The sequence below is a fragment of the Triturus cristatus genome, chromosome 1_2 (genome assembly GCF_964204655.1).
Source record: "Triturus cristatus chromosome 1_2, aTriCri1.1, whole genome shotgun sequence".
NCBI lineage: Eukaryota > Metazoa > Chordata > Amphibia > Caudata > Salamandridae > Triturus > Triturus cristatus.
The window spans coordinates 440861028-440888981 of NC_140580.1; the positions used below are offsets into that span (position 1 = coordinate 440861028).

The window sequence follows — 27954 nt, forward strand, 5'->3', positions numbered from 1 at the left end:
TTAACTTTTGCAAAGAGATCTGTCTGGCAGGCAAGACAAGCACACCAATTTAAACAAATGTCATTATTTGGCTCATATGAAATCAGTCCGCTGCTTATGTAATATGCTTTTTGTTTCTGGGGTAGAGCCACTGTAATATGTTTACAACCTTTTAGTGGAACCATCCTTTTGAAACGTTATTACAGGTATTCTAAGGAAAATTATCTTTACTGCCTAACGCCCTGAACCTTTAAAATGATTTTCTATTTTTCTAATTTATTTCAAGTTCATAAAAGAAATCTAAACAAAGGGTACTGTTTTTCTCCTCTTAGTTAATGCTCATGGGCTGTTTAAAGCCGATCTGGGGAATGCCAATATTTGTCTGATTCTCTGATAAACTGAACACAGCTGGCTTTTATTTACATTTAGAGAATTGTTTTAATTAGCTGGTTTTATATATATTTGCTGTAGTTCATTTATTGAGAAAGCGTCAATTTAAATCTGGTTTCAAAGACTCGTTAATGTTGCAAGCACAAAATGGACTAGAAGTTGCTGTGGAAACCATTGTGTTTCAAAAAATGTACGTAGTAATTTCAAATCTTTTTGTTTTCTTTCCAAACATTTTATTAACACATTCAAAAAAGGAACATATCCGTGTTCTTCCTGGATGTTTGTCCGAAGTAAACTATACAAACTGATGGTTTTATACTAGCTGCAGAAGTGTCCCTGGACAGTCACTTTCCTATGCCTGTAGGCAAAGAGACACAAATCAATATACAAATAACCTGTGTGGAAGTTGTATATTTTCTCGCCTCGCCCTATTACTCAGATACAATGCGTTTTAATGCGAATAGAAAACTAGGATTAGGATAAATCACAAGAACCACGAATGGTGGCCTGGTCCAACTAGAAAACCTCTTTCCTTTTTAGTAATTCTGCGAAATTCCCATATAGCAGTGATGGGTTCCACTAGCTTAGACCCCAGTATTTCACAGTGCGGTGTTGTTTTTTTAAGACTGTTTAATATTAATGAGTAACTTGGGAAACTACTTTCTAAATCACTGTATCCTAGTTTGGTGATCAGTGCAATATTATGATAGTACATAGATTTGGACACTTTTAGTCTAGCCTAATCATAAAGAAAATGAGCTTTGACTCTGCCTTTCTTTAACCATTGTTTAGTTTGACAGTCATTTTGAGCTTGGATGGCCACAGGTAGATTGAGGGAATGGTTCAGCCGTCTTTACCCATTGTGTTTCTTGGCATGTCAGTTTTATTTCCAATTGTTAACAGGACACTCATCAGGTAAATCCTGTGTCAGTTAAAATGAGTGATGACATTTTAATGGTGATTTTGAGAGTAGAATTTGATTGGCAACATTGTATTTTTGCCTGTGGAACTATTTTTTGTCATTGTTATGTAAAGCTTACATTTGCAACTTGTAATCACTAATCAGTTGTCCTTGGAAGGACTTTATTAATTTGTTAAGGCTGTGTTTGTTTGGTAACGTATTGGTAGGTTTGATTATGTTTCAAGTTGCTACTGTTTTCTGCAGTCTGGTTCCTGCTATAGCCCACACTTCTTCTAACCACTTCTCTACTACCTCATTACTCCATCTACCACCATTGACATTAACACTTTTAATATCATTATTTGTACCATCACCATCACTGCTATATCACCATTACCATCAACAGTGCCACCAGCATTATCTTTAACACCACCACAGTTACCGCTATCAGCATTACCAACACCACCATTTCCTCAGTCACCACTATCCCCACCAATACCACTATCATTACCACGACAATCGCCATAACTAGCATCACCACCATCACTTCAACTACCATAACCACTATCACTACTATTGTCAACATCACCAGTATTGCCAACATCACCAGTATTGCCACTATTATCAGCACAGCTACTAGCATCTTCCTCACTACTGTACCCACCATCACCACCATTGTACCGAAACCATTGCTATCCCCACTATTACTGCCATCATCACTACCACCACCATCCGTGTTACTACTGTTATCCCCACGCCCAGCATCACCATTACAACAAGCATCATCATGATATTCTAGTGTGTTTGTGTGTAATAGCATTGCATGCTTTGTGTTGTGTGTGCAAGAGAAAGGGTGATATGGACAGATATGTAAGAGACATTCTGTTTGTGCTATTAGCAATAAACAAACATTGGCAAAGCCAATAGGTCACACCTGTGCCATCCATTGACTTTGCCAATGCCAATGCGTGTTTTCCCCCAATGGTTGCAGTGCATGTGCACACAAGTGCAGCTGCATACTTGATATTTTTTTTAAGGAAAAGAAAAGTCATTCCAAGGTGGCAACCATGCCTACGCAGCACACTTAAAGTTCTTGACCTCGGGGTAGCAGAGGGTTTTGTGGACACAGAATGTAAACTTACTTTTCTAACTGCAGTCCTAGAATATCTGGGGAAAGTGTAATTTTCACCAAAATAGTCCAGTAGGCTAATTTACTGTTCTAAGTCTAGTCCTGGAGTTCTTTGGGGTAAGTTAAAAACACCTCAAGCATTTTAAGGAAGGGTTGAAAAGTTGTAATTTTGCTTCATCGGGAAGTGCTGCCCTATAGGCAGCTCTAAAGGCAAAAAAAGGAATCATCATGTGCGAAGAAATCCATGTGCGCAGTGACAATCACAGAATTTTTTTTTGCTGTAAGAAAGGTATACCAAGATGGTCGCCATTAAGCATGCATGTGTGGGTGCAATCTTGGACTGACCTTTTGGAGGTTTCGGGTATCACATCGCCACTTAGGGCTTTTGTGATGTTGCTATATGGGCTCTAAGTGGCTAAGGATATGACTAGACATGGATCCCTTGCGCACTGCGCCACTGGTTTCAAGCCAGCCAGGCAGATGATGGGTGATACCCCGAAATCGGTCCCAGGATGCTTGTTTCTGGTTCAGGGAGTACCTCAATTCAGGCTGGCTTGTTCCCATGAGGAGCAGGGTCAAGACGGATTTGCATATGGCTGTTTCGAAACTGGGGTGACGTGGCGAGCAAAATATCAATGGCTTAAACCCAGATCTGTGGCTGGGGGTGAGTGTTTGAAAAGTTTTATCACTCCGTCCATCATTTTATTTTGTAAGGTTAGTCAGAGGCTGTAGCCATGCGGCCACTAAAAATGGAGGGTTCGGTTAATCTAACTTACAAAGGGATGAAGTAGCAGGAAAAAACCTTCAGAATGTGGCACAGAATCTCTTAGTGCAGTCGCCAAGCAAGAACAGCCAGTCAAAATCAACGTGATGAGGCAAATCGATGATAATGATACAAGTGGCACTCCCTAGAAATGATTCACATGCTCAAAGTAGTATGAACGTGGAAGGAAGGAGAAGTATAATGAATGGGAGTCTCGAAATTTCTGGGCACTCAGATTGTCGGGGTAAAGTAACAGAAGGAGCGGATAAATCCAGGATAAAATCAGGAGCAGTCCCAGGGTGAAAATGTAGACTCTGCACTGCAAACTTGTCAAAATGCGATGTCAAGCAATTATTCCAATTCATCCAAAGGTAAGGACTCTTAAAAAAATTTTTTAAAAATCTAGTAGCCAAATTCCAAAGACCTAGGCGCAAGACCAAAAGAACAGAAGAATTAGTAAATGATGTGAAAGTTATAAAAATATATAACTCAGAGGAAACTCAACTATGGGGAGTCAGTGCACCAGTAGAAACTAAGAAAAGAACACTGAGAATGACCCCGCCCCCTTGTGCCCATAGGTTAATTCCAGGAGGAACTATTAGGGCTCAGCAATGCTATGAAAATGCTTAATCAAAGAAGAAACTCTGTTCTAGAACTTGCAGAGCCCAAGGAGAAGTGATGAAAACATTTTAGAAATTAAAGGTAATATGCATGGATCCAACAGGATTCTAGCATGATAGAACTGTAAAATGAAAAGCTGAAGGATTAAACTTTGGAAGTCAAATTGACGTGTAATAATCAAGAACATCATACCCTGAAGATGGGAGTACAAGTCCAAGACACATAAGTGAGAACTTTTGCAAAATCATTCATAACGAGGGAGTATGTAGATAATGGAGTCCTTGAATGTAATGTGAACATTGCTAGTTATGAAAGCATTAAGGTCCATATGTACGACCATTCCATTTTGTGAGTTGCAATTTTCTATTACTTGCATCTCGCAATTTGCGACTCACAAAATGGACACTGTTTACGATTCCCAAATGGGTCACACGCAAGGGACCTGCCTCATTAATATTCGTGAGGCAGGTCGCAATTTGCGACCCATGGTGAATGGCTGGCACTCACAGGGATGTGGCCACCTGGGGTCAGCAGACCACAATTTCTGGGACTGCTTTTTTAATAAAGCAGTTTTTTAAAAAGATGCAGCCCGTTTTCGTTAAAGGAAAATGGGATGCGTTTCAAAAAGAAAAATGAAACTTTTCATTTTAATTTTTTAAGAGCCGGCAGTGATCCTTGGAACCACTACTTGCTCTTAAAAATATTTGCGCCAACATTCGCAAAGGGGTAGGACTCCCTTGGGGACCCCTTTTGGTTTGCGATAACTCTACCACCAACTTTCAATTGGCGGTAAAAGGCGAATGTTTTGCAACAGCATTTCGGTCGCAAAACATTCATACATGGCACTGCGAGTCGCTATTAGGAAAGGACGCCCTTGGCATGCCCCTTCCTAATAGCGAGTTGCAAACCCTATTTTGTTAGTCGGTAATAGGTTACCGACTCGCAAAATAGGGTTTGTACATGACACAGACCTATTTAGTGGTTGCAAACGGCCCAATTAGCCGTTTGTGACCGCTAAAATCGGTCGTACATGTGGCCCTTATTTTCACATTGTTATCTGAAAACGTGAGTTGGAACAAAAAGAATGCTTAGGGCACCATTATGAGTCAGCCGGAGTTGTATCCCTATGCGGAAGAGTCTGAATTTGCTGCACTGAAAATGGCCGGATGTGGGAACAGCGGTGCCGATTTTACAGGGTGACTTTCTACACCTGGTAAATCTACTTTGGGCTCTGGCGAAATTGCTGCATGTACAGGCACAAGCTAGCTTCCAAAAGATCACTTCCTGCATCACAGGGGGTGCATGGAACTCAGGAATGGAATTAAAGATCCTTGACCACTCATTTGAGCTTATAGCTCTGGACATTGCAATCCAAAATAAAACCCCAGTCACAGCAATAATGGCCGAATCTATAAAAGCATTTAACAGGGTAAACGGGATATTTATGGCATTAGAAAGGATAGGCTACCCTAGTTAATTTATAGAATTGATTCTGCACCTGTAGTGCAAAACATAAGAATCCTTAGTGATTAACAGTGTTACACGCTATGCTATCATTTGATATTAAACGAGGTATCCAATAGGCATGCACAGTGTGCTCTGGTTGTTGTGCTATATATCCTTGGGCAATGCACTATAACAGAACACTGTAATAAGTAGTCCTAGGTGAGTAACAATCTAGCATCACACTTTATGCAGGTGAACTGGTCGTATAGTGTACTATGTGGGAGACATATTTGTAAGATCATAAAGGAAGTAAAATTTTCGACTCCAAAGAAGACATTATTAGCATTAATTGCTAGAATTCCACAATGATAAAACAAAAAAGGTCTTTAAATGTAATACACCTGGTGTAGAGACTACACTGTGAAGATAAAATAGGTGAGATAGCACAAGAATCAAAATGAGTAGGCGAAGATCTAAGATTATCACTCACCCGTCCTATAAATGACATCAAACTGTTAGTCACACCGAAATTGTTGTTTGTCATTATGCTACTTGTACAGTTTGAGTCCCAAAAACACTGTGAAAAATGGAGATCCCACATAATAAGCATAAAGGGTTATGGAGATCTTGTGAGAAAAGCTTGACATGGATAAGTGAAGCAGGAGGCAAGAAAGGTGGCCACTAATAAATCTGGTCTCGGTCTACTCCTAAATTATACCAAACTGGGAATACATGAATATCAACTTGTCACCCTGACCTAAATCTGTTGCTATTGTACCATTGACAAGTGCCTGGGAATCATTAAACGAACCACATAACCTGTTTATTCATGAAGAATTTAGCGTGATGTTCATAATAAGGCTAGAAATTATAAGGTACTGAAAGAACACAGAAATTCCATATTTTTTTAGGTGGCCAAGAGTGAGAAAGATAATATTTCTGACAGCGCAGTCACAAAATTCCAGACAGATGCACACCACTGGAAATGACATACTGCAAAATGGATCTTTTCGTTACATGGAAGTTATTTGCATATCCAGGCTGATATATGCCAGGGCAGATTTGTTAAAAAATGTACTGTGAATAAAACCGCAATAACAGGAATGAGTGATGCTGTTCTTTGTCTTTTCATTTGAGAGGGAAAAGAGCACATTTCTGCCGTGGTGTATGATTAAGTGTCAAAGGGCTATCATGACGCATCATCATTTCGAAATCCAATTTTGAAAAAAAACGTTAAACGTTCGTGTTCAGTTGTTTCTGGGGTAGTGTTTGTGCTCCTCAGCTGTCGGTATTTTCATTTTGTTCTCTCCTCTAAGCTGTCCTTTGACTAATATTCCTCTCTCACCCTCTCCTCGACTGCCCATTCCACAGTTTCTTTCGCACCTCCTGATCTCTTGTGACCTCTGCCACCTCCATCCTTGTCTGTTATAATGTGGTTGTAATGCTTAGGTGTACATAGTCGTTTCCTGCTCGGTGGTTGCTTACTTTGGGTATAAATAACAATGCTTTGCATAGTGTTGTTTTACTGCACAGTGCGCTGGTACCTTTCAAGTTTCGAGAGCTTTATAGGAATGTGTAAATAAATAAATAATTTCACAAACGTTGGCAAGTCAATGATAACAATGTAAAGTTCCTCACCTTTAATGTGTGCTCCCACGATGCAACTTAGAAAGTCGAAATATGTTAGCAGAGTTACTGGGTGGAGTAAATGATATGCCATTTTATATTCTTTAAATTAATTATTATAAACCGTGGCAAATGGCTCTCTTCCACGTAGGAACCTTTACCAAATGATGGAACACCTTCCAAATTAGGAAAAAAGTTTTTACAAACCATGCTGATGTGAGGCTATTTTTAGAAACCTATTCATGGTGAAACCAGAAGCTGGACAGAAAGTGTGTTTTTTTTTCGAACATGAATTTACAAGTTGGTTTACATTTAACATACATGCACTGTATATGTTATAACATTTTTGTTGGGAGCTTTTCAGCGAATTTAACTGCAGCAGGTTACGGTTTCTTATGTTGCAGGCAGTGAGATTGGGATGGGTTGAATTGTGGCTAGATATAAAACCAATGATAGGGGAGGTGAGAGGAGTTGGCCTAACGGCTAGGGCGCTCGACCTCGAATCTGGAAAACTGGGTTCGAGTCTCGGTAATGACGCTGAACTTCCTGTGATTCTGGACAAATCACTTAATCTCCCCGTGCCTGGAAAAAAAGTGTCCTCATGTAACGTAACTGGTGCTATTTAAAGCCTCTGATACCTGATTGCATTTGGGTCAAATTCTGCAAAAAAAATAAAAAATTAACGTAGCGGTCCGAGGGTTTGAATTGTCAGAGAAATATTGAGAGGTTTAGCCATGGGTCTACTAGGCCCCATGAGAACCAAGGTGTTCATATAATTGTGGTACAGTAGAGTTTTAAATCATTGCTGTGTGAGTAGAGCTGGATGAGGTGACGGAGTATGAGGAATAAAAGTGTGGAGAGCTTTCCAGCAGGTGAACATATTTCCTCTTTGCAGACATAGTCAAGCAAATAGGAGTTTTACGCCACAGCGAGTCTAGCCAGTCACTTGGACTGGTTTGTGAAGTCCTTCTCTGTGGGAAGTTGAGCTTATTTTTAGTAAAATCGTTCTATTCAAAATTCGGTTTGAAAGTCGAGCAACACCACGTCGGGAGGTGTCAGTGAAAGTGTACAAAATTAAGTAGGCACAAGTCTGTAATTACTTAGTGAAATAAAGAATTTAGACGTAGTGAGCCTTAGGAGAAGTAATTTGGAGAAGGCTCCAAAACAGAGCAGATGAAATCACAGTTATTAACATTGGTGACAACCTCATTATAACAAGCATTGACTTCTGTGTTTAGCCACGCAGCATATTATCCAGGGATTGAAGAGCTATACAATTACTAAACACTGGGTCATGCAGTCTGATTCAGGAATACTTGCTTGCTTCAGGATTCATTTATGGACTCATTCCAAGGCTTTTCAACGCACAGACAGAAAGACAAGTGCCTCGGTGTAAGTCAACAGCACTATAATATTATGTATGTGGCCATCTTGAAGCTGTTTCCTTGATACATTTAAAAAAAACTGAGCATGTACTGGTCCCGCATAGCATTAAGCAACAAGAGGAACCAGATGCTTTTTCTCAGAAACATTTGCTCATAAATGGTATCAATATACCCACACCACTCTGCTCCATCAACTAGCAATATCTAATTGCCATACATGTAATCTTATATAAGATTGCTATCTATCTCCCACATGGTTGATAGAGCTGTGTCAACCATGCTGGAGATTGATAGCAATCCTATATAAGGTTCTATGTATGGAAAGTACATAAACCCATATTGAGCTAATGATCAGGTATCATGATTTGAGGATCTGCTTAAAAAAAAGAACAAAAAGATTGGATGATTATATGGAGAATTCAATAAAAAGCCCCCCTTGTTTGTTTGCAGTATGCACGTACTTCAACTTTATAATTTTTTGTTTTTAAAGGTATGTATCTGTATAGACCCACATCCATAGGAGTGAATGAAGGTTTGATTTAAGAGGGAAAATCAACAGGATATTTATTGATATGTTGTGTGAGTATATTGATACCATTATTGAGAACTTTTACATGATACTCATCTTGGCTGTGTAATATTTTGACGAACTGTGCATCATATAAAGGTGTATATAAAATGATTGAGGCGCCAATATGAAATTAAGTGTAATCTTGAAGGTTGGGTTTGCTATAAAACTATATAAAAATGGATGAGTCATGCATGCAATGACATCACGATAAAGTGATTAGCATGAAATTGAGTGTAAAATTGATAAAGGTCTAAACTGTAGCGTGAATGGATATTCGGAATATCAAGATGGCGCACCTTGTGATGGAGGGAGTGTGTTATGGTAGTGAATAGGATTGGCTTTTTTCTTTGTTGGGTTGTTTCGATTGTTACTCCGCTATTGGTCGATGTACAGTACTCCTCAGTGTTTGTTCCAAGGCTTGCAAAAATGCCTCTGAATTATTGAATATAAATACATATTTATTTGTTACCTTTGATTCACAGGACAAGGTATGATGATGCCTTGCTTAAAAAGCCCTTCCAGAAAGAGAAGCATGGAAAAGTTGCCCACAACAAAGTTGCTGCAGATGAATGGGACAGGTACAGTATATGTTACCTGTTGTATCTTTTTTTTTAAGTATTTAATTAAGACTCTTACTTTGTGAAAAACATTAGATTGATTATTAACTCGAAGTTAAAACAAATGTTTCTGTTATTAGGGAAGAAGCAAGGAATTGGAGATGTCATTTGATTTCTATGGATGCCGTATCCTTTAATTTGATGACAAAGAATGAAGATTGCTTTGGGCCATTTCCTTTGTATGGTAATGTTTTTATCTGATTCCTGTCTTATATTCACAGCAAAACTTTAGATTCATGTTTGAATCCTTTATGCAGTGCAGTGATAGTCAGCTGCTCCCATATAACTAGGTATTGAAAAAAGCTTTGTGGGATAGGGTTTTTTCAATTGCTCATAAAATGTATGCTTCACAGAGAGCAGGTTGCATATGCAAGATATATTATAAACATGCAGCTTAATCAGCATTGAATAAAATCAATAAATGCAGACATTTGACGCCTTATGATATTCTTCTGTAGGGTCACTTTCGGGGAACCATTTTGTATAAGGTTAGGGAACACTAACATTGATTTTAGTAGACTGGCAAGTGTGTCTCTATATATTGCCAAATCTACTAAAATACATGCTTGTGCATATATGGGGAATTACGTATGTTACGGAAATGCATCACTTAGAAATATCCTATATGTAAATTTGATGAGTAAGTGAAGAAAGCATGTTCTCTGCTTCTGGATGCGAATAAAATGCTCACTAAATTGAGCCTTCTTTTTAGACCTTTTGGAAAGCCTTGAAACATTCTTTGAAGTATAGAAAATGTTACTGCCTTCTGTGTGATGGAGAGAAAAAGAAAAAATAAACAATTACTTTATGCAACCTCACAAAGGCATGCTGGTTCACTAAAAGAGAAAAGGTAAGGATTGAGTGTCATTAACGCTCAATTCTTAATAGCGTTTAACTTTCTTAGATCGTGGACTGGAGTAAATTGCTACATTTTTTTTCTTGGGTGTAGTGATTCAACTTTTCCAACTATACACTACTCTGGCGCTGTCACAATTTGCAATATTTTGGTAAGAAATAGTTGTAATCTTAAAAAGAAGTCTCTAAATAATCTGGTGGGTCAGGCGACATGCTCCACAAATGTGCAAGAAAAAGAAGAGCAGCATCATATAAATGTATACTTATTATTTAAATTGTTGCTGTTTATAGTAGGTTCGAAAAAGGAAATCCAGCTAAACAGAACAGAGAACACAATACCATCACAACCTCATAATCACTATGAAGACGATAATCTCAAAATGGAAACAGTAATTACAGATGAAATATGGTGATAAAGCAATATAGCAGTGAAAAAAATGCTCTTGGTCATAATGTTTGCTAAACCCAATTATTCATGCAGCGTGGAACGCACTTGGGACAGAAAAAGAACAAAATCAATTAATTGCAAAATAGAACTAATAATAGGGCGACACAGCGTTTGCACAAAATGGTGGAAACACACAGTATACTGTAACAGACTAAGTTTACAATCTTCCTTCCAAATCAGTAACCTTGTAGCAAATCTATAATTTTAAATGTTTGCAACTCAACTGTAGCAGCTCTAAAAGAACACAGAAATAAGTAACATCACAGCACTTACTGTGTACTTTGAACCTCCAAAGAAAGTGGACAGTTCAAGTGTGCATTTTTAGAAATGATGCACAAAGATGGCAGACAGTAGCTGGTGCACAATAATTGGGTCAAGCTCATGCACACATGTTGGCAAATAGCACATGCATTCAAAAATAAATACTGAGAATGCCAGAGGTTAGCACCCCATTGTACTACCAGAAACCAAAAAAGAATACGTTCCCACCCGCCAGGCCTTGTTCAGAGGGTGTTAAAGTGGGCTGCCCTCGTGAATCCTCATTGTAGAGAGTCTCACTTCATCGTACTAACAAGAACAGTGACGCTGAAGTGGCACTGATCTACAGTTTGAGGAGTTCCTCAGGGTTAGAGGTCCCACAAACTATTTCCAAAATGAAACAGGGGAAACTTCAGGGACAAAGGAAAACCTGCCAGAAATGGAAGACCTGCCCACTGTGTTTCTGGCTTTCTGCTTTACTGGTAGGCAGGTAGATAAAACACTTATGTAATGTCACCATGCATGCCAGTTTAAACACATTTTTAATTCAGGTTTTGAATTGGCCTTTTTGATTTTTACAATCTTGTTGGACTCAAGCTCAAAGTTAATTTTTAAAAGAATTGCTGCACTTCCAATATTTTAGATTTATACAGAGAAATAAATGAATACCGTTGCTCTTCTTCCTGGGATGACAATTTGTGTCAATTGAGACGATGGTTAGTGAAAAGAAACATATGATAGCATTCCTTAACCTTGTTTTCATCAGTTTGCCAGGCACAAAAAGTTTGTGAATGACTACTTTTTGTATTATGGGGGCAAAAAAGAAGACCTCAAGCGTTCACAGTAAGTACTGACACAAAATGTGTACATTTCTCTTGATAGTCGATAGTAGTTGATAAAGAGCATAGTTTTAATTCCCCCCTACTGCATATGGTAGGTCTGGCTATGTAGAAGTATGTGAACCCCCTGGGGGCTGTTCATCTGAGATATATTCTTTCGGGTTTATGGAGATTACAGGGAACCACCACTAGAAAGCGGGTTATCGTTGTTACATGCAAACAGTTTTGATTCAGGCTTCAAAATTGTACGTTAAGAGGCTGTATTGTATATGAGTGCCTCTGCTTTTCTTTGTTAGACCACTCACATCCCATGAGACCTCACTGACCCAAGAGAAGCTGCAGTGAGTGACACATAGCATAGTTTATAGTGTTTTTGCTGTTTCAAGGAAAATTCAGGAGCTTACGGCTGAACAGTCTGCTTCCTCCTCCTTTAGTCAGGTGTGGAATCCTGCAGCCTCTGTCTGTTGTTTTCTTATGAGGGTGTTTGGCCTGATGCAGAAGGGTCTTCACCTTATTAGGTTGAAGAGAATCTCCAAGTCACCTGATACTGGTTTGAGGCAAGGAATGATAGTGGTTTGGGATGAACTTCGAACCAGATGATTCTGCCACTGAGCCTTGTGTTTTCCCTCAGTACACATTCTTTTATTCTGCTTTTCTCTGTACACAGAGCAAATGATAAGACAGACTTGGATGTCATTCGAGAAAATCATCGGTTCCTGTGGCAGGAGGAAGATGAAATTGACATGACATGGTAATTTTGTGATATAATAAGATGCAATATATTTCCCTAGACTGGGTGGGAGTGGGGTCGGCCATGTGTAGTGCAGGTAAAACCTGCTAGCTTCTGAAAACAGTTGAAATCCAATTTGATTTTCTGTTCTCCAACATCTTGGTTTTGTATTTATGTTTGTAGTTTAGTTGTTGTGGCATAAATTATCCCAGGTAAGTCATTCAAAGCTAATTACTGATGGTGGCGTCAAATGCTCGTCCGATCGACCCCTTAAATATAACTCTACAAAGATGTTTCTGAACTGATTTTATTAAAATAATAGCAAGTCCTCAACACACTGACAACACTCATCCCAAACTATTGCACATCGCCTTCCAAAAGAAAATCTTTGATTTGTTCCCCTCCATAGATAAATAAGAAGTGTGCTGAGGAAGAACCTGGGCTCCACTGAGCCCTGTTTTAAAATATTGGGGTTATTCAGGTACCGTTGATATTATATTCAAGATGGGCATTATATAGAAATTCTATTTGATAGCAGACTTAAACCATGTTAAAGAAGTGTTGGCAAAGCCTATAGGTCTATATAGGTCTAATAGAGTTATTGGCTTTGCCAATGTGTTTTAGCCATGTTGTACACCAGTATGACTGCTGTTCAGCATGCCTAAAAGTTAGTGGCGTAGGGTATAGGGGAGTTGTAGTGTCGTAGAGTGCAGTGTTGTAGAGTGGAGTAGAGTGTTGGTAAAGGGGAGTGGCGTGGAGTGTTGGGGGTGTACATTGTCATAGAGTAAAGTATCGTAGTGTGAAGTGTTGTGGTGTAGAGTGGCGGAGAGTGGAGGGGCATAGAGTGGAGTAGATTGTCATATAGTGGAGTGACGTAGCATGGAGAAAGCATGGCATGTAGATAACTGCCATTACAGACAGCACATTTTCAATTGCAATGACCGTTACATATTGCACAGACATACAGTTTTACTGTTAAAACTATCCAGTGCACAAATGATAGCGTGTGAAAATGGCATCACGTAGTATATTGATTTGTTTTGATCGTATTGAAATATGTTTCCAGTACACTTCATAATTACAAAAAAATGCTTCATTTGTGCTTTCCTAATTTGATATATTCTGAAATATTTGCACAGTTCATTTACAGAAATGTAAATTGTATTGTGTGCTAGAAAAATGCCTTTCCTCTCACGCCCCCAGATTGTCAACTAAAACCTCTCACTTTGAAGTCAGAGAAAGAAAAGTAAACACCAGGCTCCCTCCAAAGACAGAGCCTGACATTTGACTTCTGTTTTTGAATGCACAGCAAATGTAACAAGATAAGAACAAAATGTAAAGGCCTGTTTGCAGAAAGTGAGTACTCGTAGAGGAATACAGTAAACAGGCTATGCTCCATGGGAGGGATTAACTCAAGCTAGCCATCCTAAAATAAAGCCAGCCAATTGAAAGCAAGCAACTTTGAGTTACAAAATACAAAGCCAACGGTAAGCAATAGGCGGAATGCATTCCCATGGATACATTCATAATATCCCCAAGAATTCTTTAGTAAACTAGACAGCTGGACTGTCTGATAGGGTTCCACTGAAAAAGGCAGAGAGTGACTCGAAACATGCTGAGTACTGTAGTGAAGGTGTGGCAACTTGATATGCATCTTTCAAAACCACTTTGTAGAAAGATCTGGTAAAGAGATGCACAAGGGAATGTTGTATGTAGGGTGATGAGTAGTTCTGTGTTATACAGGAGGGGCTACAGCAAGCATTACAGTGGGTGCTCCGCAGAATAGGTATAAGATAAGATGCACAATTGGAATCATCTGAGAGGAGTTGAATTTGCAATGCACCTATTATTTGATGGGGCAAAAGGATAATGAAAGGTACCCTCAAACCTTCCCTAAGTATAAACCACATAATATTTGTTCATAGAGAGCCAGCAATATGGTGTTTTGAGGTATGCTGAGCATGTTTTGTTTTCTGTTGACAGGGAAAAGAGAATGGCAAAGAAATATTGTGATAAATTATTCAAAGAATACTGCATAGCGGATCTGAGCAGATACAAACAGAACCAGGTTTGTATTACTTATGAATATTGCACTGTGCTTAAAGAAATGTTTTATTCAAAGCCCTTGGAATTTCGCACCAATTTTAAACTAATTCTTCAGCAGGGTGTATGACTTTTGAGATTATAAATTGGCAGGTTCCACAACATTTTTAGGTGGCCCTCCTTTACTATCTTTCCACAGTGTTACTACTTTACTTGCTAACTAATCAGTCTTCTATGCACGCAATACTTTGTAGGTTAGTTTGTGTTCTTTATGTCCCCAACATACATACATAGCAGGGCCTACCGCAGGCATCTTTGACACAGGTGGGCTCCCACCATTCAGTGGTTCACCCAATGAATTTCTTCAAGACATGGGAGTCTCACGGCATCCTCCTTCAGGGGTACCCCATCACTTTTGTGTTACACCTGTCGTGCAGTTCCTACCAATCCATAGGACCTGCGCATTGTTTAGATAACAAACTAAGGGCTTGGTGTCAAGACTGATTCCGGACAGCCCCACAGGATATGTTGGCTTATAGACCAGCTATCTCACAGTGCCACTGTAAGCCCCACCCCCCCCTAGCCTACCAGGGAGCAAATTGCTTTCTGGCAACCACTGATCATGGAAACCGTACTGAACCTTTCTCTTAGTCACTCTTGCTTACTTATTCTCAGAGAAATATACAGAGAATACACAGTGAGACGTTTTCAGTAATGTTTATTGAACCAACGCTATTCTTGCATAAAATACATGTGGTGCAATTATTGGTAGACAGAAGCAGATAAACGTGATTACCAGCACCAAAAGCGTAAACAGTAGATATAGGGCCAGATGTATCAAGCATTTTACTTTTCGCAAACGGGCCAATTCTTTGAATTGGCCCGTTTGCGAACGGTAAAAAGCCTTTAAGGATGTATCATCTCAAAAGGCATTCACAAAATAGGGAATTGCAATTTTTGTGATTACCTATTTTGCAAATGCATTTAGGGAAGTGCAGTTTACGATTCCTTAAGTGCAAAAAAAATATTGCGACCTGGCTTTAAGGAATCGCAAATTACCACCAACTTCAAGTTGGTGGTAGTTTTCAAATTCCTAGAAAAATGCACTTTTTTGCATTTTTCTAGGTGCCATGTGGCGTATGTGCGCCACATGTGCACACATGCATATTTCAGGGGTGCAACAGGGTGTCCATTTGGCTCCTTGCACCCTTGAAATTGCATGCGCAATTTGCGACTACCTATTGGGTACTCGCCGATTGCACATGCAATTCCCATAGATTCCTATGGGCCTCTAGGCCCATAGAAATTAATGGGAAGCCATTCCTTTTTTGCGACTCGCAAATAAGGAATGCGTAGGAATCGCAATTTTATTTGCAAAACCTACATACATTGCATTTTGCGAGTCCATTATAGCAAATCGGTCAAATTTGCTATTAAGGACTCGCAAAATACAATGTTGATACATCTGGCCCATAGTTCTTTCCTGGTGCTAAACAGTGTATATATACAGGCATGTAAACAAGGCAGTAATCTAGTGTACTCCTACTATGCGAACCCTTCTCTAAGTGTACCTAGAGTGTGTGTAGGTGTGGAGTCAAGAATCCCCCCAGGTGACAATCCAACCCCTTTACCTGATGGGATAGAGTGAAGGACCCCTTCTTAGTCACGAACAGGACACCCTCACAAGATGTCAGACCGCTGCATGGCGATTTCTCAGCATGCAAGAATCCTCTCTGTCAGCGGAAGTACCTCCTCTGCTAATCTATTGCGATGCTCATGTTTTATAATAGAAAGCAGCCTAGCGATGTGCGCATAGATTAGTGATGTTATGGATATATAGATAGATGGCCCTTCCGTGGCTGAGTTTAGTGATGACATTTGTACGGAGTGCGAAACGAGACCTTGTACATGATGTTAAGGGCGTTGTGATAATGTTGGGCAAAGCTAGATGTAAAAACAAGTTGAGTTTCGGAGAAACCAATCCAACATTGTCGTGCGTGCAAATGTGTGCAATAGGTCACAGTTGGAAATGTTATTTGTGAGGACAATGTAAGAAATAAGCTGCTTCGCTACATGGGCCTAACTCGGGAATATAACACACCATTGATGCACATCTGTGACTTTATTTTCAGTGCTGAATTCATGTTGTTCTTGATATGTAATAATACATGTCTTTAATACAGCGCTTCATACAATGGTTTTGCTGTTTCTGTGCGCTAGAAATAAACCGGTGCACTTTTATCCCATTTAACAGCACTAAATTACCTCCCTTGAAAGGAGGAATTTGCCTCGCCTCGATTCAGACTTGCGAGCAGCAGCGTATCATAAATGTTAGCTCAACTCACTGGGCTATTTTGCTGGTATGGTGTTTTTATGATCTAAAAACCTTGAAAGTTAAGTCTGCCTTTTGTATGATTTTGTTACAGATGTCTTTCCCAACTTATGGCAGCGCAGAACGCTGCTTTTTATCTCATTACAGGCAGATCGTGTAGCCCGTTTCCCCCCTCACTTCTGACAACTGGCACCTCATTTCGAAACTTGTTAACTTTCGTGATTTTGTGTTTGTTATTAGATCAATGACTGGCAAGAGCTACGCTTGTTTCCACCATCTTGTCCTGATTGCTGTGTTGTGGTTCATCTGTGAGTCATGCACCCTGAGCAGAGTCCTGCCATGGGTGACGTCATTCTTCCCTATGAGCTGGAAAGCTCTGAGTATCTCGCGTCCCAAATATACTTGGAAAAACGACAATGTGAAGCAACCACAGCACATTGATTAAATACAAAAAAATGCATGTCTTCCAAAAAGAGCACCAGAAAAAGAACAGGACGAAATGCTCACACCCTTACTTACATAGCAGGACAGACTCACAAGAGTCACAGTCAGAATCATTTACATTGTTCAGATGTTTGATGTATTGTTTAACTTCATCATAGATGGTTAGAACATTGATCTATAGATCTTCCCGTTTAGTATAGCTATCTCAATTTGTTGAAATAGTGATGCACTCCCTACAACCCCCTATAATTGATTTGTTATTCTTCGATCATAGAACATGTGGTTGAAACACAAACACTTCCATCATACTATAGGCATGTGCGTGAGATTAATAACACATTGTGAAATATTTGGAAGGTAATAGCTAATCATTTGATTTTTCTAATGGGCGGATTGCTGAGGTCATTGTATAGGTGTTCTGAAATGCATTCAACTTAAAAGGAAAGAAATGCCTAGGTAAATTATTGATCCGGGTGCAGAATTCCCATTTTGCATTATTACCGCGGCATGTCAGAAAGTGAAGGAGTATATTTACATGGGCTGTGTAGGGTGCCTCTGGAATGTTGGTCATTTTTCACAGCGTAGTTAAGGCTTGTGCATTTCACCCATGTAGAACATCATGTAATGGTTAGGGGGGGGTCATGTTTGTGACCTTTGGGGGCCAACAGTGGTCTTCATCGTGCTATCTTCGTGTGGAGACCTTGGGCCCAGACAGGGATAGATTTCTGAGTTGTGCTGAAAGGACCAGAAACAATATTGCTTCCAAGGGAGTTCAGCAGTTACCACCTGGTTTTTTAAGTTAATGGTAATGTTAAGTGTCATTTGTATAGCGCATAATCACCAACGGTCTCTTAGCGCTTGTGAGAGAACTACAAACAACACCAACTGTTACCTGCCACAATACACACTCGGTCAGAACTTCTCTTGCCCAAAAGCCTGCATAAACAGAAGAGATTTCATTTTTTTCCTGAATGGAAGGAGAGTGGCTTCCCCATGCACATTCTCCGGCAGTTTATTCCACAACTGGGGAATCGATACTGAAAAGGCTCATCCACCCAGTGTGATTTTGCCAAACCGTGGACAGGACAACAGGCTTGCCTCGTACGACCGGAAGCATAGTTGCGGAATACATCTTCTTAGACGGTCTTTGATATATCCTGGTACCGTCCCATACAAGGCCTAATACATAGGCCCTTAATCCTAGTCCTCTGCTTAATTGGAAGCCAATGCAGTTGTTGAAGCAACGGTGTAGCGTGTGATTGCCTTGGAAGCTCTATATAGTGCATTTCCGTAGTCTAGTCACAACACAATCATTGCCGTCAGCACAGTTCGCATAATTGAAAAGGATAGGAGGGGTACCAATTTCCAAAGTTGCCTCAGAAGGCCCACACAATTTCCTACCACTGTCGTCACCTTCCTGGTTAGTGCCAGCTTACTGTCCAACTTAACACCTAGACTCTTCACGACAGGCACCGGTGTTGGTGTGGCGCCTAACTCTTGTGGCCAAAAAAGATTTGACTGGGGGTTGCCGCCCGTGGTGATTGCTAGAACCTGGGTCTTATCTGGGTGTACTTTAAGCGGTTTAGCAGTCATCCAAATCATTGTAAACCTAAGTATGTTCTGTGCGCTAGACTGTGCTTGCATAGAGTTATCGATCCGGTGGATCAGTTGAGTGTCGCCCGCATAATTAAATACTTGATAGTCCATTTGTGCTAGTGCCGCCACCAAGGTAGGTATTAAAAAACAGTGGGGACAAAGTGGAACCCTGGGTGGCTCCACAGGACACTGCTCCTTTACTAGACACACAGCCACCTTGCTGGACCTTTTGTGCCGATCCATCATGAAGGAGGAGATCCACTGAAACGCCACGCCTGTGATTCCCTGTTTCTGAATATGGTTCAGCAACTGTGCATGGTCTACATGTCAAACGTGGCTGTGAGATCAGTAAGATCAGAGCTGAAGGCTTCTTCTTATTAGCTGCTAACCTAAGCTCATCCAGTACCGAGAGCATCACCAGTTCTATACTATGGTCTGCCCTGAAACCCACCTCCCGCGCATGAAGCAGCTGATATTCGTCTATAAATAGAGAAAGAGTTCTGAGCACATGTTGTTCCACTACATTTGCTAGAAAGGGGAGCCTACATCTTGGACGATAGCTCTTCAGGTTTTTAGGATCTTCCCCTGCTTTCTTCAGTAGTGGCTTCCTTAAAATTGAGTGTAATGTTCACAGTTGCCAAGAAGTGATTTAAAACCGAAAGCAGTTCCACCCCTACCACAGGGAGTGCCATTTGAACACCTTGGGTGGGCAAGGATCTTCTGGTGAACCTGATTTGACTCTAGCCATAATGCGTGATATGGAGTCTAGATCCAGCGTTGGGAATACTGAGAGCTTCTCACCCTGAAGATCAGGTATCTCCTCCACTAGCAGGGGGCATGGACTGATACGGGTGTTACTTATTTCCGTTAATCCCTAACTTTCTTTAAGAAGAAGTTCTGTATCTTATTACAGTCCTCCGCGTTAGCAAAAGCCTTCTGCTCCCGCCATTGGCGAAGTTCCCTCCACACTGAAAAGGTCTCCTTTTGTGCGTTACTTGCCTCCCTAATCCTCAGCTCATAGAACGCTGACTTCCTTGCAGTTTTAGCTTTTTTATATAAGGCTGACATTACTTTATATACCGCAAAAGACTCTGGTTCATACAGCTTTCACCATATCCTTTCATAATGGTGTAGTGTTTGTTTCTTTCCTCTTAGTTCCTCCGTATAACAGGGGGCGCCTTTACCTCTATTCCTTACTCTTTCTCTCCATGCTGGGGCCACCTTATCAATGGCTTCTGTCATCCTTCTTGTGAACCTCTCACTCTCCTGATCTAAATCCTCCGCATATCTCCCTGGATACATAGTCTCTTTTAGTGCGTGCCCTAGCCTGGTTTCCTCTATTTTATTCCAGTTCCGTACCGTCTGCCACTGTGGGCGTTGGTTCCTGATCGACTGGGCAGTGGGATCACAAGTCTGATTAGATAATGATCAGATCAGCTACAGGGTTCAATCTCCATTAACTTTGCAGAAGGCAAGGTTGTCCAGATAAGGTCTAAAGTATGGGTTGGGGTCTCCACTAGTTGTTGTAGCCCCAACATGGTCATCTCCTCTCTAAACCTACTCGCCTGGGGGTCTCTTGGTCCTGGTCCCAATTATAGTTAAGGTCCCCACCACCAAAATCTGTTGGTATCTAGAGCACAAATCACTGACCACTTCCATACACATCATTAAATAAATGGGTAGGCCGGGGCAGGGGGGAGGTTATACTACCACCATAATCAGACAGGAAGACTTTAGGCTTATTTTTACCCCTTGGACCTCCGTCTCATCCAGGTTTTCTGCTACAACCCCTTCTGCAGTCAAATGCCTTAGGCTGAGCACTGCCACCCCCCTCCTTTTCCGCCCTGCCGTTTATGCATCAAAATATCGTAGTCTGGGGGTAGGGCCACCACTATATCAGTCCCTGAGCCCTCCTCTAGCCACGTTTCTGGTACTGCTAGAATGTCTGGCTCTTCTTCCTGCAATAACGAGAAGACTTCCTGGTTATTTGTCAGTAGGGACCTTGTGTTCAACACCAAGGCTCTTAGGGTCTTTCCTAGGTCATCCTGCTTCCTAATCAAGGTCGAATCACCCTTCCCCACAACCCTTAATCTCTGACCCTGAATATATTTCCTCTTTTCCCCTCTTTATTAGGTAACAAATTATGCACCCTTAACTTCCTTTCCACCAAATCATTCAGTGATGGTAGCCTGTCCACACCTTTCAGCACCCACAGTTCCTCCTCTGAATAGAGCAGCCTTTGACCAGGGGTCCTGGCCGAGGTGTGACGCGGACGGGCGCAGACGGGCTTGCCTTAGGCACGCCATCGGCTAGTCTGCTGTGTGTCCGCTCCAGCCTCCTTAAATTAGCATGCCCCGCTCAACCCTCCAATCAGCCCTGCTGTGCAGCAGCTGAGTCACGGGGAAAACTAGACCACTCACTGGCGAAAATCACCGTGGCACGAGCTTAAGGGCTAAAAAGGAGCCTAAAAGCCCAAGTGAATCTAGTGGGCAAACATAAAGCAATTACCACATTAAAACAATCAAAGTCAGTTAAAACCTTATTGCACGTAACACTGGTATAGTCACAGCTTTCTTGAAGTGTCTGGAGTGTGTGTCTCAATATCAAAGAGAAAGTTCCTACGGAGAGATGGGCTTCATTAGATGAAAGGAATCAGCAGACATCTGAAAGGGAAGGCAGCACCTGGCAAGGCACAATCCTGTGGAACAAGCCAACAGAGTACTTCATATATGAAGAATGGAGAAAACATGGTCAAACAAACAGAATTTATTGTATTCATCTGTGGAAGGGAAAGGTTGGTTTAACAATGCACTCAACTATTTACAATTCAATCATTGCCACTGATTGTGTTCCCTAACTAGTAGTGTATTTTCTCAGCGTTTAGTCATGTTAGTGATCACATATTTTGACTCCCTAGGAAATTGTAATTCAGAGTGAAGGCAAGGATGCATTGTATTTATTTATTATCAGGCAAGCTGTGTTGTATTGTAATGCTTCTAGGCCCAGCCAAACACGCGTCAAAAATAAGCTCTTGAAGGTTGTAGCACATCTGTTTCTCTGTGGGCGATTTGTGATGCATTCTAGGGAGCTGAGCACTGTTCCACAAGAATTAACAGATTGGTTTAACAGGATGCGTTCACCCTAAAGGTAATCCTACTTCATTGTGCTGTTGTGGTATTCAGTAATCAAGTTTCTCTTTAACTTAAGTGCGCAGGTATGCCATTTTTTTAATCACAATAATAATTAATCCCTCTCATTCAAAAGGCACATTTTAGTGATTCTGAACAACCCAAAATGATTCTTGTTTATCTGAGAATGTTTCATTCAAAGGTACCTAGGCTTATAATCATAACAACACTATTAGATTTATAAACCTCTTTTTTAGAAGGACCTTATCTTAATTTCCGATATTCTGTCTCTCTTGCTTGCATTAGAAAGCCATAAACCTATACACTCCTCCTTCACATTATCCATAGCTATCTGAGATTGACACCAGCAACATAACATAAATTGAAACTGAATGCATTGGGCTCCCTTTTGTATACAGGGCAGCCTATTCACCATTGATAGCTCTTCGCGAGTTTGCACCCAAGTGCCACTCCACAATATCTTTTTACTGTGAATTTCATCATGAGTTTTTTGCACACTGACTTGCACTGTGAGACGGAATTGGACCTAAATATCACAGGACACTCACATTTCTTATGATAATGATGTCATAATGTATCTTTCTATTTGCTGTACCTAATGCTTTGCGCCTTAAAAAAGCCCCCAGGCTTGCATACCGGGAAGAGCAAAACAATTGTTAGATGTTCAAACTCTGTACAAGATGCACCTTCTTGAACAAACAAGAATAATTATAATTTTGGGCTGTTGAGAATTTCAAATGTATGAAATAAATTATTATTGTGATACAAAATAAATTGCATACCTGCGCACTTAATGTAAAGAAAAACCTGAATGTCATAACAGCACAATGAAGTATGATCACCTTTAAGATGAATGTATTCTGTTATACCACGCTCTGTTGCATTGTATTGCAGCATTATTATAGTGCTTACTACCCATATGTGGAGAACTCAAGTGCTTGCCTTCATGGGTATCTTGCTACACAGTGTATGGAGTATGATATAAACTGTGTTTCCATGTTGTCCGAGATGACCGCTGGGATGTGATTATCATTATGTGAGATGCAGCTCTTAGCAGTGTGATGGATGTGAGTGAGGTGTGCAGTTAATGGTTTTCAGTAAGCTGGCAGCTTTGAATAGCTCATCTGAAAGAAACACGTTAGTTAGATTCCTCACCTTAGAATATCCCCAGGTGTCAGACTGGATCTGGAAGATTTTTCGTCAGTAATACCCCTTGCGCGTCGCTAGGCGTCGTCTGCGGCTCCGCGTCCGTCGTCGGCGTCGTGCGCCGGGATGACGTCGTCGGAGTACTTAGACGCCGCCCTCGCGCGCTGACGTCAGTTCTTCTTTTTTCCGCGCCAGTAAGCGCAGATCCGGGAGAGCTACCCCTTTAGTCAATTTTTGACTAACTTTTTTGATCCTTTTTGATCGTGTCTCGACACCGGTGCCGGTAGGATGCCTGGGTTTAAAGCCTGTACGGACTGTAACCGATTGATGTCGGTTACGGACCATCACCGCCGGTGTCTTTACTGCTTGGGCCTCGATCACGACGCGGAGTCGTGTTCGGACTGCAAGGCCCTGACCTCGAAGGCTAGACGGGAGCGGTCCCGTAAGCTTCTCGAGATTCGCCACTCGGCTCCGCGCGCCTCTCGATCCCGGTCCAGGAGGAGGTCCAAGGATCGGTCGCGGAGCCGCAGCCGACGTCACCATCGGTCGTCGGGATCCAAGTCTTCGGGTAAGTCGAAGCATTCCAAGAAGTCCAAGAGGCGACATCGCTCTTCGGACTCCCCTCGCCGGTAGCGCGACTCGGTCGAGAGTCAGGGTGGTTCCACCCCCGCGGCTCCGGCGGTGCCGCAGGCGCCGCGCCCGTCCCCATACCCTCCGGTCCCTGGGACTGACGCGACGCCGGCGGAAGTCAGTGCCTTCCTCTCGGCCATGAGGAACCTGGCTCCGCCGTCGGCGCCCGCTGGCGCGCCTTCAGGCCCCGCGGACCCGACTGGGCTGCCTTGCCTGCCGGTGGCTCCGGCCCCGGCGCTGTTGACGGCTCCGGCCTCGACGCCGCAAGCGCCCGAGGGACCCGTTCTCGAGTCTCCGTCGACGCCGGTCAACCTTGTCACGCCTCCTCCGCCGGCGTCGACACCGGTTCCACCCCCGACGCCGACGTCGACTCCGCTCGACGTCGTGCCCCAGTTCAGTCCCGCTCCGGGCCCGGCGCCGGTCCGGCGTCGATGGACGCCGAGATCGACGCCGCTAAAGACACATTTTGTCTACCGCCCGGCTCCGTTACTTTCTCCTCTACACCAGGAGTCGGATGATGGGGACTACTGGGAGGGATCCGAGGATCCTATGGCCGCTCAGGCCCAACTGTCCCAGGACTGGGCAGATGAACTGGGGGAGGCCAGTGGTCTGGATACCTCGCCAGACACTGGATTCATCTCTCCTCCGACTGTGGCTTCGGAGGAGGGTGCTGCTTTCTCCGTGGTGCTGCGCAAGGCGGCCGCAGCCCTTGGGCTCGAGCTGCCTGCCGTGGCTGTGAGGACGAACGTCCTCACTGAGGTGCTTCAGTCTGCAGCAAGCTCCACTGAGCCTCTGCTGCCATTCAATGAGGCCCTCACTAACGTTCTACAGGGCACCTGGTCCAAGCCCTCCACAGTTCCTCCTGTGGACAGGAACGTCGCCAGGCGCCACCGCCCTGCTCCGGGCGACCCCAGTTTTCTGTCCCAACACCCTACCCCTGAGAGCCTGGTTATCCAGGCCTCCACCTCCCAATCCTCTTTCCCGACCGCCCCGCCGAACCGAGATTCCAAGAGACTAGAGCAGTTTGGCAAGAAACTGTTCTCTTCCCTTAGTTTGGGCCTGCGGTCTTTGAACACCGCTTGTCTCTTGGACCGTTATTCCCACTCTCTGTGGGATGCGGTGGAGGACGCGCTGCCCCTGTGTCCGGAGGAGGTCCGGACACGACTTACCCAGGCTCTGGCCGATGGGAGGGATGCCGCGCGACATGCTATAAGATGTGGGCTTGACACCACGCCTGGCTGCGGTCCACGTCATTTTCGGGTGATGTCCAGAGCTGTCTCATGGACATGCCCTTTGATGGCACTCGCCTTTTTGGCGAGAAAGCGGACAGTGCGCTGAATCGCTTTAAGGACTCCCGGGCTACGGCCAAGTCCTTGGGCCTCTCGGCTCGCGGTCGCACACTTCCGCCTTTCGCCCCTTTCGTGGCCAAGGAAGGGGTGCCTCCTCACGTACGCCTAGCCACCAGCCGCAGAATCAACCTGCGCGCGGTCACGGACGTGGTTTCCGCCGAGGCGGTTCTGGAGGACGACTAGGTCAGTCCACATCCACCCCGGCAGCATCCGCCTCAAAACCTTCCTAGTCCGAGCTTTCAGGCCCATTCCACGCCAGTGGGCGGCAGAGTTCGCCATCACCTGCTCCACTGGCGGTCCATCACATCGGACAGGTGGGTGCTGCAAATCGTCCGAAGGGGCTACTCCCTCCCCTTCGAGACGACCCCTCCAGCCATGCCACCGCAGCACCACCGTATCTCGGGGGATCATTTGAATCTTCTCCACGAGGAAGTTTCCGCCCTCTTGGCCAAGGGGGCCGTCGAGCGCGTTCCGAGTCCAGAAGTAGGTCGTGGTTGTTATTCCCACTACTTTCTGGTTCCCAAGAAGGGCAAAGGGGGCCTACGCCCTATCTTGGATCTCCGGAACGTCAATGCCTTCCTCCGGAAGGAAAGGTTCAAGATGTTGACCTTGGCTCAGGTTCTAGCTGCCCTAGACCCCGGAGACTGGATGGTAGCGTTGGACTTGCAGGACGCATATTTCCACATCCCTGTCCTGCCGGCCCACCGGCGTTACCTGCGGTTCACGGTGGGCCCAGAGCACTTTCGGTTTACCGTGCTCCCCTTCGGTCTCACCAGTGCCCCTCGGGTGTTCACGAAAGTGATGGCGGTGGTCGCAGCTCATCTGCGCAGATCAGGGGTTCCAGTCTTCCCCTATCTCGACGACTGGTTGTTGAAGGCGGGCTCGCCCCAGGCAGTCGTCTCCCACCTCCAGACTACGGTGGATCTCCTGCATTTGCTGGGGTTTTCCATCAACGTGCCGAAGTCACACCTGAGTCCCTCTCAGAAGCTCCTTTTCATCGGAGCGGTTCTCGATTCGGCGCAGTTCCGGGTCTATCCACCGGAACAGCGGGTCCGGGATATTCAGGCCCTGATTCCCATCTTTCGGCCTCTATCCTGGGTTTCGGTCAGGCTAGTGTTGCGGCTTCTGGGGCTGATGGCCTCCTGCATCCTACTAGTGCATCACGCCAGGCGGCGCATGCGGGCTCTGCAGTGGGACCTGAAGTTTCAGTGGGCCCAGCATCATGGCAACATGTCCGACCATGTCTTGATCTCGGAGGGCACTGCTCAGCAGTTGCAGTGGTGGCTCACGGACCGCGATTGGGTCATGGGCAGAAGCCTCTCCCTTCCCCAACCGGAGCATGTCTTAGTGACGGATGCGTCCCTCCTGGGTTGGGGTGGCCATATGGGAGAGGCGGAGATCAGAGGCCTCTGGTCTCCGGCGGAGTCTCGTCTCCACATCAACCTGTTGGAGTTGAGAGCGATCCGGCTTGCACTGAAAGCCTTCCTTCCCTCTGTCAGGGGCAGTGTCGTGCAGGTGTTCACGGACAACACCACCGCCATGTGGTATTGCAACAAACAGGGCGGGGTGGGGTCGTGGACCCTTTGTCAGGAGGCTCTGCGCCTCTGGACGTGGCTGGAACACCAGGGCGTCACCCTAGTGGTTCAACATCTGGCGGGCTCTCTGAACGCCAGAGCAGACGAACTCAGCCGCCGGTGCATGATGGATCACGAATGGCGTCTGAACTCCGAAGTGGCGCAAGGTCTCTTTCAGCAGTGGGGAGAGCCTTGGTTAGATCTATTCGCCACCGAAGAGAACGCGCAATGTCAGCAGTTCTGCGCGTTGGAATTTCCAAGGCGGCACTCGCTCGGCGACGCTTTTCGTCACGAGTGGAGTTGCGGTCTGTTGTACGCCTTTCCGCCTATACCACTTCTGCCCAGAGTGCTGAAGAAGATCAGGCGCGACCGGGCCCAAGTCATCTTGGTGGCTCCGGACTGGGCACGAAGGTACTGGTATCCCGAGCTACTCAGTATGTTGACCGATCCTCCGATACGTCTGCCCCTTCGGGAGGATCTTCTGTCGCAGCAGCAGGGGACGGTCCTCCACCCGAACCTGTCCAGCCTCCACCTCCATGCGTGGAGATTGAGCGGCGGCAGTTGATGCCATTTGACTTGCCTCCTGAAGTCTGTGATATCATTCTGGCAGCCAGGCGTCCCTCCACAAAGACGGTATACGCCTGCCGGTGGAACAAATTTGTGGCATGGTGCACAGCAAAGGCTGTGGATCCATTAAGCGGCGGCAGTTGATGCCATTTGACTTGCCTCCTGAAGTCTGTGATATCATTCTGGCAGCCAGGCGTCCCTCCACAAGGACGGTATACGCCTGCCGGTGGAACAAATTTGTGGCATGGTGCACAGCAAAGGCTGTGGATCCCCTTTCCGCCCCTCTTTCTGAGGTTCTCCTCTTTCTTCTTTCTTTGGCCCGGCAGGGCTCTGCCCTGGGCACCCTGAAAGGTTATCTTGCTGCCATCTCTGCCTTCTTGCGGCTTCCTGATCAGCCTTCTCTTTTCAAGTCCCCTGTAGTTACACGCTTTCTAAAGGGCATTACTCACACGTTCCCTCCTGTTCCGTTTGTAATGCCTCAGTGGGACTTGAATCTTGTCTTGACATTCCTGATGTGCGCTCCCTTCGAGCCTCTTCACAATTGTCCCCTTCGTCTTCTGACTCTT

At 43.9% G+C, this 27954-nt stretch overlaps 1 protein-coding gene across 5 annotated transcripts in view; it reads left to right on the plus strand.

Moving 5' to 3' along the window:
* LOC146867456 (protein FRA10AC1) overlaps positions 1-27954 on the plus strand; it is a 178392-nt gene that overhangs the window by 48154 nt on the left and 102284 nt on the right. For all 5 annotated transcript variants that reach the window (XM_085606060.1, XM_085606085.1, XM_085606068.1 and 2 more), the window contains exons 4-8: positions 9294-9389; positions 9509-9554; positions 11756-11832; positions 12496-12579; positions 14542-14626. In XM_085606060.1, the coding sequence (XP_085462186.1) occupies positions 9294-9389; positions 9509-9554; positions 11756-11832; positions 12496-12579; positions 14542-14626 (388 nt within the window). The remainder of the gene's footprint in view (positions 1-9293; positions 9390-9508; positions 9555-11755; positions 11833-12495; positions 12580-14541; positions 14627-27954) is intronic.